At 52.3% G+C, this 12,297-nt stretch overlaps 2 protein-coding genes across 5 annotated transcripts in view; both read right to left on the bottom strand.

The window, feature by feature from the left end:
• Positions 1-646: 646 nt before the first annotated feature.
• pde6gb (phosphodiesterase 6G, cGMP-specific, rod, gamma, paralog b) lies at positions 647-9,161 on the bottom strand. 3 transcript variants are annotated; one of them, XR_013935425.1, is made up of 5 exons: positions 9,079-9,161; positions 5,829-6,096; positions 3,384-3,424; positions 2,173-3,247; positions 1,795-2,109 (listed from the first exon to the last, which is right to left on the bottom strand). XR_013935425.1 is itself a non-coding variant. In XM_080465752.1 (4 exons), exons 2-4 carry the CDS (start codon positions 5,972-5,974, stop codon positions 3,171-3,173), a joined length of 264 nt encoding a protein of 87 aa, XP_080321878.1. In that variant the 5' UTR covers positions 5,975-6,096; positions 9,079-9,161; the 3' UTR covers positions 647-3,170. The 3 variants fall into 3 exon arrangements, 1 of the variants encoding a protein (XP_080321878.1); XR_013935426.1 differs by having other exon boundaries at positions 1,795-2,045; positions 2,810-3,247; positions 9,079-9,155; XM_080465752.1 differs by having other exon boundaries at positions 647-3,247.
• The window catches only part of oxld1 (oxidoreductase-like domain containing 1), a 4,013-nt gene continuing 794 nt past the window's right edge, over positions 9,079-12,297 (bottom strand). The window contains exon 2 of one of the 2 annotated variants that reach the window (XM_080465730.1): positions 9,079-12,133. In XM_080465730.1, the coding sequence (XP_080321856.1) occupies positions 11,453-12,133 (681 nt within the window). In that variant the 3' untranslated portion in view covers positions 9,079-11,452. The remainder of the gene's footprint in view (positions 12,134-12,297) is intronic. The other variant, XM_080465731.1, reaches the window with a different exon arrangement.

Here is a 12,297-nt window from a genome sequence, read left to right on the forward strand (position 1 = left end):
ATGTACACGGTAATAACTAATGTGAGTCTCTGGGAAAGTCTCATGCAAAAAACTAACTGCAATTGAGATGATTTACCAATGGCTTAAGTGTGAAAAAAAGAAATTATAGATTTGATATTGCTTATTTTATTATTATACATATGTGACACGTGATACAGTTTAGTATATTTCTACGTTATGACTGTAAATTCTGATAGGAGCCGCTCGCGGTACAGTCATCCGCTCGGGACGCACTGCTGCTGGAGACAGAACAACCTCCTCCACCCTCCTCCACCCTCCTCCACCACGTCTAGAGTGACTGAGGATAAAACACAAAGTCCACTGAGCTTTTTTTTACAAGTCCCTGCTCAATTCATACATTTATTAAAGAGATAAAACTGAACTTTATCGGTCCGCTGTGTCTCCACCAAACTGTCTCCTTCCTCTCCGACACACGCTGGAGTCACAAGCATGGAGGCTGTTTTGGTGTCCAGCGGTGTGCTCTGGTGCTGACCCATGATGTCACTCTCCTCCATGATGTCACTCTCCTCTGACCTCCACCTTCACACCAGACTCTTCTTCTCCACCTCTGCAGTCACTGATCTCTCTGGGACTCACACTAATGACAGCAGTGACGACGCGCTGCCGATCTTCTTTTTGTTTTTTTCGTTTATTAGTGATTCCACTACTGTGACACCAAATAATCTAATTTTCCTGACCTCCACCTCCTCTATGACTTTTTCTCTCTCAGTAAAATTATTTTTCTTTGTCTTTTCTGCCAGGATTTAGCGTCAAATGCCGACGATCAATAGGCTGATTGAGATGCAAAAATATTGACGAGCCACTTTGCGTTGACCATTTATGGTAGAAAGTGGGCGTGTTGAGGGCGGGGCCTGAACTCTCACCTTACAAGTGGATTGGGATTTATAAAAGGAAAGTGCGTGCAGATTGATTCGAATTGTTTTCGGCGCACGCCATTTTCAGCTTTTGGGCGCACTTACATTTCTAGTAGGAACCCGACAGGAGGTTTTATAAATGAGGCTCCTGGTCCCCCCAAATGATCTTCCCTCTTTAGAACACCTGTCCGCCTTTGTTAGCAATTAATGAAACTTCCCCAGCAAAGAAAACTAAAAATGTCCAAAAAATGTCTTTGAATATCTAATTGAAGGGGGGGGGGGGGTTACATCCTTTACCCCTCTACTCCTCCCCCACACCCTTGACACCCTGGTCATGTGTGCAGTTCTGATGTTTACCCACTAGGTGGCGCTCGGGTCAATGTAATGAGGAGATGAAGCTCCACACCCAGAGACACCATCTTCAGCAACTGTCTTGTGGGAGCCGACCACACCAGGCCAATGGAGGCCGGGACGACCAACCAGCACCATACAGGACCTCTAAAACGAGGATGGGTGGAGGCCGGGACGACCAACCAGCACCATACAGGACCTCTAAAACGAGGATGGGTGGAGGCCGGGACGACCAACCAGCACCATACAGGACCTCTAAAACGAGGATGGGTGGAGGCCGGGACGACCAACCAGCACCATACAGGACCTCTAAAACGAGGATGGGTGGAGGCCGGGACGACCAACCAGCACCATACAGGACCTCTAAAACGAGGATGGGTGGAGGCCGGGACGACCAACCAGCACCATACAGGGCATTTTCATGGAGGATGGGTGGAGGCCGGGACGACACCGGTAAGATAGTTTGGGAGAAGTGAGGACCAGGGGCCTCATTTCTGAAACCTTCCTTCTAGAAATGTACGTTACAAAACAGATCAGAAGTTTTATTTTCCTTTTTATGTTTTATTTTCCCGTCATCCTGTAGAGGAGCTTCATCACACCGTCAGCAAAACATCCCTCCACTCCACCTCTGCTGTCCTGCCCCACAGCCACTCCCATCTTTATCTTCATCATCATCATCTTCAGCTTCTTCATTATCATCATCATAAGCTTCATCAGCAGCAGCAGCTTCATCTTCATTATCATCATCATCAGGTTCATTATCATCCTCATCCTCATCACCTTCATCATCATCATTAGCTTCATCATCATGAGGGTTTGCTTGGTGTTTCCAGTGTGATGTGGAGGGTGGAGCAGAGTGATGTGGAGGGTGGAGCAGAGCGATGTGGAAGGGGGAGGGAGATGTGGAGGGGAGAGCAGAGTGATGTGGAGGGTGGAGCAGAGTGATGTAGAGGGTGGAGCAGAGCGATGTGGAAGGGGGAGGGAGATGTGGAGGGGAGAGCAGAGTGATGTGGAGGGTGGAGCAGAGTGATGTTGAGGGTGGAGCAGAGTGATGTGGAGGGTGGAGCAGAGTGATGTAGAGGGTGGAGCAGAGTGATGTAGAGGGTGGAGCAGAGTGATGTGGAGGGTGGAGCAGAGTGATGTGGAGGGGAGAGCAGAGTGATGTTGAGGGTGGAGCAGAGTGATGTGGAGGGTGTAGCAGAGTGATGTAGAGGGTGGAGCAGAGTGATGTGGAGGGTGGAGCAGAGTGATGTGGAGGGGAGAGCAGAGTGATGTGGAAGGGGGAGGGAGATGTGGAGGGTGGAGCAGAGTGATGTGGAGGGTGGAGCAGAGTGATGTGGAGGGTGGAGCAGAGTGATGTGGAGGGTGGAGCAGAGCGATGTGGAGGGGAGAGCAGAGTGATGTGGAGGGTGGAGCAGAGTGATGTGGAGGGTGGAGCAGAGCGATGAGGGAGATGGAGTCAGAATAAACAGAATGATGAAGGAGGATCAATGTTCTTCTCTTCATGAAGCTCAAACACACATGAACACTGTCGTGTGAAAGTAGGAGAAATAACCAATAATAAAGAGACAATACATCCTTACATAAACATGGAACTACATCAGGAAGACGTAGAAATCAGTGACGGGAGCAAACAGCAGTAGAAGTGACGGATGCAGAAAACAAGGTTTTGGTGTTGAAATGTAGACATTGGTGTTGCCTGGACATTCCTTATCTTGTTCTGTGGGGAAGAAATGAGGAGAAACTGCCAGCAGGAAGGTGGGGATATGTTGGAAGGTGTAGATGTTGGGGTCAGGTGGAGGTCAAAGCAGAGGGAGGAGAGGCTCTGCTCATGAGGAGCTGCTGTCGGCTGGACAGAATTCAGGTTTAGATCGGCTGGAAGTTGAAGCTCCAGTTTGTTATGTGAGCGAAGCAGAGGGTCGTCTCCTTGGAGCTGCAGGACGTTCAGATGATGCCGTACTGAGCCAGCTCATGAAGCTCCAGGTGGTTGAAGGCCTCCCAGGGGCAGATGACGGTGATGTCTGTGGGCGGGGGGGGGGGGGGGGGCATTAGTCACACATCGGATTATAGAGCATCTCCGTCTTTTAACATCAGATTATAGAGCATCTTCCTCCACTAACATCTGATTATAGAGCATGTGTGTGAAGTGTGACTCACCGGTGCCTAAGCCCTCCATGCCTGGAATATCATCCCCGAAGCTGCAAACACAAAAAGAGGTGAGGTGATCAGGAGGTAAGGAGGTGAGGTGGTGAGCAGGTGAGGGGGTGAGGAGGTGAGGGGGTGAGGGGGTGAGGAGGTCAGGAGGTGAGCAGGTGAGGGGGTGAGGAGGTGAGGGGGTGAGGAGGTGAGGTGAGGAGGTGAGGGGGTGAGGTGGTCAGGAGGTGAGCAGGTGAGGGGGTGAGGAGGTGAGGAGGTGAGGGGGTGAGGAGGTCAGGAGGTGAGCAGGTGAGGAGGTGAGCAGGTGAGGGGGTGAGGAGGTGAGGGGGTGAGGAAATCAGGAGGTCACAAGATGAGGGGGTGAGGAGGTGAGGGGGTGAGGAGGTGAGGTGAGGAGGTGAGGGGGTGAGGAGGTGAGGAGGTAAGGAGGTGAGCAGGTGAGGGGGTGAGGAGGTGAAGGGGTGAGGAGGTGAGGGGGTGAGGTGGTCAGGAGGTGAGGGGGTGAGGAGGTAAGGAGGTGAGCAGGTGAGGGGGTGAGGAGGTGAAGGGGTGAGGAGGTAAGGAGGTGAGGGGGTGAGGAGGTCAGGAGGTGAGCAGGTGAGGGGGTGAGGGGTGAGGAAGTGAGGAGGTAAGGAGGTGAGGGGGTGAGGAGGTGAGGAGGTAAGGAGGTGAGGGGTGAGGAGGTCAGGAGGTGAGCAGGTGAGGGGGTGAGGGGTGAGGAAGTGAGGAGGTAAGGAGGTGAGGGGGTGAGGAGGTGAGGAGGTAAGGAGGTGAGGGGTGAGGAGGTCAGGAGGTGAGCAGGTGAGGGGGTGAGGAGGTGAGCAGGTGAGGGGGTGAGGAGGTGAGGTGAGGAGGTGAGGAAATCAGGAGGTCAGGAAGTGAGGGGGAGAGGAGGTCAGGAGGTCAGAAGGTGAGGAGGTCAGGAGGTGAGGAGGTGAGGAGGTCAGGAGGTCAGAAGGTGAGGAGGTCAGGAGGTGAGGGGGTCAGAAGGTGAGGAGGTGAGGAGGTGAGGGGGTGAGGTGGTCAGGAGGTGAGGGGGTGAGGAGGTAAGGAGGTGAGCAGGTGAGGGGGTGAGGAGGTGAAGGGGTGAGGAGGTGAGGAGGTAAGGAGGTGAGGGGGTGAGGGGGTGAGGAGGTCAGGAGGTGAGCAGGTGAGGGGGTGAGGGGTGAGGAAGTGAGGAGGTAAGGAGGTGAGGGGGTGAGGAGGTGAGGAGGTAAGGAGGTGAGGGGTGAGGAGGTCAGGAGGTGAGCAGGTGAGGGGGTGAGGAGGTGAGGTGAGGAGGTGAGGAAATCAGGAGGTCACAAGATGAGGGGGTGTGGAGGTGAGGAGGTCAGGGAGTCAGGAGGTCAGGAAGTCAGGAGGTCAGGAAGTGAGGGGGAGAGGAGGTGAGGAGGTCAGGAGGTCAGAAGGTGAGGAGGTCAGGAGGTGAGGAGGTGAGGAGGTCAGGAGGTCAGAAGGTGAGGAGGTCAGGAGGTGAGGGGGTCAGAAGGTGAGGAGGTGAGTGGGTGAGGGGGTGAGGAGGTCAGGAGGTGAGCAGGTGAGGGGGTGAGGAGGTGAGGAGGTGAAGAGGTGAGGAGGTGAGGGGGTGAGGGGGTGAGGGGGTGAGGAGGTGAGGGGGTGAGGAGGTGAAGAGGTGAGGAGGTGAGGGGGTGAGGAGGTGAGGGGGTGAGGAGGTGAGGAGGTAAGGAGGTGAGGGGGTGAGGAGGTCAGGAGGTGAGCAGATGAGGGGGTGAGGAGGTGAGGAAATCAGGAGGTCACAAGATGAGGGGGTGAGGAGGTGAGGTGAGGAGGTGAGGGGGTGAGGAGGTGAGGAGGTGAGGAGGTGAGGAGGTGAGGAGGTGAGGAAATCAGGAGGTCACAAGATGAGGGGGTGAGGAGGTGAGGTGAGGAGGTGAGGGGGTGAGGAGGTGAGGAGGTGAGGAGGTGAGGAGGTGAGGGGGTGAGGAGGTGAGGGGGTGAGGAGGTGAGGAGGTAAGGAGGTGAGGGGGTGAGGAGGTCAGGAGGTGAGCAGATGAGGGGGTGAGGAGGTGAGGAAATCAGGAGGTCACAAGATGAGGGGGTGAGGAGGTGAGGTGAGGAGGTGAGGGGGTGAGGAGGTGAGGAGGTGAGGAGGTGAGGAGGTGAGGAGGTGAGGAGGTGAGGAAATCAGGAGGTCACAAGATGAGGGGGTGAGGAGGTGAGGTGAGGAGGTGAGGGGGTGAGGAGGTGAGGAAATCAGGAGGTCACAAGATGAGGGGGTGAGGAGGTGAGGAGGTGAGGGGGTGAGGAGGTGAGGTGAGGAGGTGAGGAGGTGAGGAAATCAGGAGGTCACAAGATGAGGGGGTGAGGAGGTGAGGGGGTGAGGAGGTGAGGGGGTGAGGAGGTCAGGAGGTCAGGCTCCCCTTTGGGACTGCCTGCAGGGGGCAGAGTCAGCAGAACATCACACATCATGGCAGTCATATCTACCCCTGGATGCCCTTCTTGGGGGGCTTGCTCTTGAACTGACGGGTCTGCCTCTGCTTGAACTTGGGGGGGCCCTTGCGTGGCGTGGCGGGGCCTCCGGTGACCCGGGTGGCAGACTTGATCTCAGCTTTTGGTGGTTCCAGATTCATTTCCAGCAGTGGTCAAAGGGGCTGGTGGTGGGCGGGGCTCCTGCTGGTGGGCGGGGCTCCTGCTGGTGGGCGGGGCTCCTGCTGGTGGGCGGGGCTCCTGGAGCAAACGGTCTGGGTGAAGACTTCAGGAGGAACAAGAGAAAGAAAAGCTTCTTCAGATGATAGAAAGTTTCTTCTAATAATGACGCTGCAATCAGGACAAATCTACAAGATATTTATCTGCAATCTGAAGCTGAAGTCCAGCAGACCAGGAGTCAATCTGAAGCTGAAGCTGAAGTTCAACAGACCAGGAGTCAATCTGAAGCTGAAGTCCAACAGACCAGGAGTCAATCTGAAGCTGAAGCTGAAGTTCAACAGACCAGGAGTCAATCTGAAGCTGAAGCTGAAGTTCAACAGACCAGGAGTCAATCTGAAGCTGAAGTCCAACAGACCAGGAGTCAATCTGAAGCTGAAGCTGAAGTTCAACAGACCAGGAGTCAATCTGAAGCTGAAGTCCAACAGACCAGGAGTCAATCTGAAGCTGAAGCTGAAGTTCAACAGACCAGGAGTCAATCTGAAGCTGAAGCTGAAGTTCAACAGACCAGGAGTCAATCTGAAGCTGAAACTGAAGTCCAACAGACCAGGAGTCAATCTGAAGCTGAAGTCCAACAGACCAGGAGTCAATCTAAAGCTGAAGTCCAACAGACCAGGAGTCAATCTGAAGCTGAAGTCCAACAGACCAGGAGTCAATCTAAAGCTGAAGTCCAACAGACCAGGAGTCAATCTGAAGCTGAAGCTGAAGTTCAACAGACCAGGAGTCAATCTGAAGCTGAAGCTGAAGTCCAACAGACCAGGAGTCAATCTAAAGCTGAAGTCCAACAGACCAGGAGTCAATCTGAAGCTGAAGCTGAAGTTCAACAGACCAGGAGTCAATCTGAAGCTGAAGCTGAAGTTCAACAGACCAGGAGTCAATCTGAAGCTGAAGTCCAACAGACCAGGAGTGAAGCTGAAGCTGAAGCTGAGGTCACAGAGAAGAAGCGGTGGTTGACTGCAGCCTGAAAACCTCTTTGCAGTGATTCTTCATCAGAAACCCTGAACGTTGGTCTGTAAAATGAGAAGTGGGACGATGGAGGACGAAGCTCCTTGTTCTTGGTTCACTGAGGAGCGTCTGTTTGTCTTCGTCTTTCAGTTTCACGTTGTGGGACGATGTCTGATCAGAGGACAATGACCTCCTGATTATCTTCTCCAATGGCTCAACTCCAGAACCCTGAGGAACCCTGAGGAACCCTGAGGAACCCCACAGGACACTTGTTGTTTGGTTGAATCGTTTCAGGTAAATAGAAGCTGTCGTATCTCCAGGCAGCTCCTGTCACCTCAGTGTGACTTCCCCAGCAGTGATCCTCCTCCTAGAGCCCCACAGAGCACCAGCCACCGTACACCGGAGTTCATCGTACACCGGAGTTCATCGTACACCGGAGTTCATCGTACACCGGAGTTCATCGTGCACCGGAGTTCATCGTACACCGGAGTTCACCGTACACCGGAGTTCATCGTACACCGGAGTTCATCGTACACCGGAGTTCATCGTGCACCAGAATTCATCGTACACCGGAGTTCATCGTACACCGGAGTTCATCGTGCACCGGAGTTCACCGTACACCGGAATTCATCGTACACCAGAGTTCATCGTACACCGGAGTTCATCGTGCACCGGAGTTCATCGTACACCGGAGTTCATCGTGCACCGGAGTTCATCGTACACCGGAGTTCATCGTACACCGGAGTTCACCGTACACCGGAGTTCATCGTACACCGGAGTTCATCGTACACCGGAGTTCATCGTACACCGGAGTTCATCGTGCACCAGAATTCATCGTACACCGGAGTTCATCGTACGCCAGAGTTCATCGTACACCAGAGTTCATCGTACACCAGAATTCATCGTACACCAGAATTCATCGTACACCAGAGTTCACCGTACACCGGAATTCATCGTACGCCAGAGTTCATCGTACACCAGAGTTCACCGTACACCGGAGTTCATCGTACACCGGAATTCATCGTACACCAGAGTTCTCTCTATTAGATGGACAACAACACTGACCACGACCCAATTCTCCATAATCTCCATAATCTCTATAATCTCCGGCTCAAGTTAACAAGCAGTCCTCCTTCTCCATTTCAAGTGTGAGTAATCTGGTTAGAGCTGCACACTGCTGAGCTCTGCACTGAAGTGATCAATCTGTCCCGCTGACCGTCCCGCTGACCGTCCCCCTGACCGTCCCGCTGACCGTCCCGCTGACCGTCCCCCTGACCGTCCCACTGACCGTCCCGCTGACCGTCCCCCTGACCGTCCCCCCGACCTTCCCCCTGACCGTCCCCCCGACCTTCCCCCCGACCGTCCCCCTGACGTCCCGCTGACGTCCCGCTGACCGTCCCCCTGACCGTCCCCCCGACCTTCCCCCTGACCGTCCCCCTGACCGTCCCGCTGACCGTCCCCCTGACCGTCCCCCTGACCGTCCCGCTGACCGGACCGTTCTGGACACTGACACACCTGCTTGGTCACAAACATTCAAATCAAACGATCTCAAATAAACTTCAAAAACTTGTAAATAACTTTCTAATTTCATGTTTTCCTCCGACCGTTCAGATTGAGTTGTGATGAAATGTGATCTAAAGCCTGCGTTTGTTCATTTTAATCCGGTTTATGAACATAAAGTACACACACGCTGGCTGGTCAGAAAATAATACACAATTCTTTTCCTATTTTAGTAAATATTTTAGAAAAAAAAATAAAAAATTTCAAGAATAAAAAAAAAAGAACCAAAAACTAGGTAATAAATTAATTCAATGACAAAAAATATTTTTTTAAATAATTAGAAATGTTTTAAATGCAATTAAAGGATATCAGACTCTCTTGAAGTAATTTTTCACTTTTCACTGTTTTTGGACAGAAGAAGAAGTTTGATGGTGTTTTAGTGACACGAAGATAAAAACCTCAGCAGAGACTCGGCTGAACAAACCCTCCAGGAAACAGAGTCTGGGTGAGGAGGAGGATGATGATGATGATAATAATAATAAGATGATGATGGATGGAGCTGTGATGGAGTTGTGTGTCTACTCACCAGCTGCTGGGTGGAGAACAGCCAGATGAGCTGCTGTGATCCAGCAGAGGAGTGAACTTCTACACCCGATTTGCTGTGAAGCCGACGGAGGCTGAGAGCTGCTCTTATAGGCTGAGCCCCGGCTGGAGATTAACCAGGCTCCGCCCCCTCATCCGCTTTCACAAACACTTTCTGCTACTCCACCTTTACCAGGCTCCGCCCCCTCATCCGCCTTCACAAACACATTCTGCTACTCCACCTTTACCAGGCTCCGCCCCCTCATCCGCCTTCACAAACACTTTCTGCTACTCCACCTTTACCAGGCTCCGCCCCCTCATCCGCCTTCACAAACACATTCTGCTACTCCACCTTTACCAGGCTCCGCCCCCTCATCCGCCTTCACAAACACTTTCTGCTACTCCACCTTTACCAGGCTCCGCCCCCTCATCCGCTTTCACAAACACTTTCTGCTACTCCACCTTTACCAGGCTCCGCCCCCTCATCCGCCTTCACAAACACTTTCTGCTACTCCACCTTTACCAGGCTCCGCCCCCTCATCCGCCTTCACAAACACTTTCTGCTACTCCACCTTTACCAGGCTCCGCCCCCTCATTTGCCCTCACAATGTGTGTGAGAGCGATTCACCTGCAGTGGGTTCACATGTATGACACTGAGTCCAGTGCCCAGTGGGGCAGTTATCCCCGGTGGGGCAGTTATCAACATTAACAGTGGGGCAGTTATCCCCGGTGGGGCAGTTATCAACATCAACAGTGGGGCAGTTATCCCCAGTGGGGCAGTTATCAACATCAACAGTGGGGCAGTTATCCCCAGTGGGGCAGTTATCAACATCAACAGTGGGGCAGTTATCCCCGGTGGGGCAGTTATCCCCGGTGGGGCAGTTATCAACATTAACAGTGGGGCAGTTATCCCCGGTGGGGCAGTTATCAACATCAACAGTGGGGCAGAGGCCTGTACTATGACGCTGGATTTTTTCTTATCCAGGTAACTTCAGGATTAACTCTGGTTTTCTCTTATCTAGGTAACTTCAGGATTAACTCTGGTTTTCTCTTATCTAGGTAACTTCAGGATTAACTCTGGTTTTCTCTTATCTGGATAACTTCAGGATTAACTCTGGTTTTCTCTTATCTAGGTAACTTCAGGATTAACTCTGGTTTTCTCTTATCTGGATAACTTCAGGATTAACTCTGGTTTTCTCTTATCTAGGTAACTTCAGGATTAACTCTGGTTTTCTCTTATCTAAGTAACTTCAGGATTAGCTCTGGTTTTCCGTACTACGACGCTGGTTCACTTCTTCCCAGGATAAATCACCATGGTAACTGACTCTGAATGTCTAACCTGCTCCGGAGCAGGATATGTTCTGGATAAGATCACAGTGAGGGTAAAGCTCCGCCTCCTGACCAATCGGATCTCTTGGAAAATGCCCCGCCCATTCTTAAATGATGGTGATTGGTGGGCAGGTTCAGCTCTGAGCTGCAGCGGAGAGGAGAGGAGAACGTATCTAGAACAATCTTTTTAACAGAACCCAATAAATCAGAACACTTGGTTCTCAGTGCTGCCCCCTGGTGGTTCCTAGGTTTTCTACAGAACACTCGGTTCTCAGTGCTGCCCTCTGGTGGTTCCTAGGTTTTCTACAGAACACTCGGTTCTCAGTGCTGCCCTCTGGTGGTTCCTAGGTTTTCTACAGAACACTCGGTTCTCAGTGCTGCCCTCTGGTGGTTCCTAGGTTTTCTACAGAACACTCGGTTCTCAGTGCTGCCCTCTGGTGGTTCCTAGGTTTTCTACAGAACACTCGGTTCTCAGTGTTGCCCTCTGGTGGTTCCTAGGTTTTCTACAGAACACTCGGTTCTCAGTGCTGCCCTCTGGTGGTTCCTAGGTTTTCTACAGAACACTCGGTTCTCAGTGCTGCCCTCTGGTGGTTCCTAGGTTTTCTACAGAACACTCGGTTCTCAGTGCTGCCCTCTGGTGGTTCCTAGGTTTTCTACAGAACACTCGGTTCTCAGTGCTGCCCTCTCGTGGTTCCTAGGTTTTCTACAGAACACTCGGTTCTCAGTGCTGCCCTCTCGTGGTTCCTAGGTTTTCTACCAGTAGAATGGAGGCGGAGCTTTCAGCTCTCAGGCTCCTCCCATGAGGAAAGGTGCAGCTGCTTTAGGACCCTGGACTATTTTCTAGACCAGCTGATGGAGGTTTAGACTGATGGAGGTTCTCTCTCTCTCTCTCAGACTCCATGACAGCAGTTCAACATTTACTTCACAGTAAAAACATTTTATTGGAACACGTGAATAAACTAAATAATGAAAAACCTTCAGTTCCAGATTCAAGAGGAAAATGAGGTTTATAACTGAAACAAGTAAATAAGTAAAGGGTGTGTGTGCGTTCAGGTCTTCTTCAACAGTCGGATCTCCATCTTCAGGTAAGTTTTCAGGTTCTCATCCAGCACGTTCTCCTCTATGGCGGTGAGCGCCCGCTCGCCTCCATCCTGGTAGAACGCCAGCAGCTGCTCGGCGTGTTCAATCCACACACAGTTGTGGCAACCGCTCATACAGCAGTGTGTGGGAGCAGGCGGGGGCGTCCGGTCTGGAGACGTCCGGTCTGGAGACGTCCGGTCTGGAGACGTCCGATCTGGAGACGTCCGGTCTGGAGACGTTTGAGCTGGAGACGTTTGAGCTGGAGACGTTTGATCTGGAGACGTTTGAGCTGGAGACGTCCGGTCTGGAGACGTCCGATCTGGAGACGTTTGAGCTGGAGACGTTTGAGCTGGAGACGTCCGGTCTGGAGACGTTTGATCTGGAGACGTCCGGTCTGGAGACGTCCGATCTGGAGACGTTTGAGCTGGAGACGTTTGAGCTGGAGACGTTTGATCTGGAGACGTCCGGTCTGGAGACGTTTGATCTGGAGACGTCCGGTCTGGAGACGTCCGGTCTGGAGACGTCCGGTCTGGAGACGTCCGGTCTGGAGATCGGTTGAACGGGGCGGGGCTTGGCTCGGGAGGAGGCAGAGAATCAGGTCCAGCTGACAGCAGGCGAATAAACCTTCCACCAAGACACGTTGTCCCGAACTGGGACAGACAGAAGGTGAATTAAATGTTCAGATTTTAAAACTGAATATTTTCTGATCATTTCATGTTTATTTAACTTCCAGGACGTCCAGGGTTGTTATCGCTCAACCAGCCGTTAACTTTAACAGCACTGTCATCCTGTTGTTCAACACTGAGTTAACTTT

The sequence above is a fragment of the Lipophrys pholis genome (assembly GCF_963383615.2).
Source record: "Lipophrys pholis genome assembly, chromosome: 1".
Lineage (NCBI taxonomy): Eukaryota > Metazoa > Chordata > Actinopteri > Blenniiformes > Blenniidae > Lipophrys > Lipophrys pholis.

Coding starts and splice junctions, on each gene's coding strand:
- pde6gb (XM_080465752.1), bottom strand. CDS start 5,974: ATGAATCTGGAACCACCAAAAGCTGAGATCAAGTCTGCCACCCGGGTC. Junction 3,425..5,828: donor CCCAAGAAGGGCATCCAGGG/GTAGATATGACT, acceptor TTGTGTTTGCAG/CTTCGGGGATGATATTCCAG. Junction 3,248..3,383: donor CATGGAGGGCTTAGGCACCG/GTGAGTCACACT, acceptor CCCCGCCCACAG/ACATCACCGTCATCTGCCCC.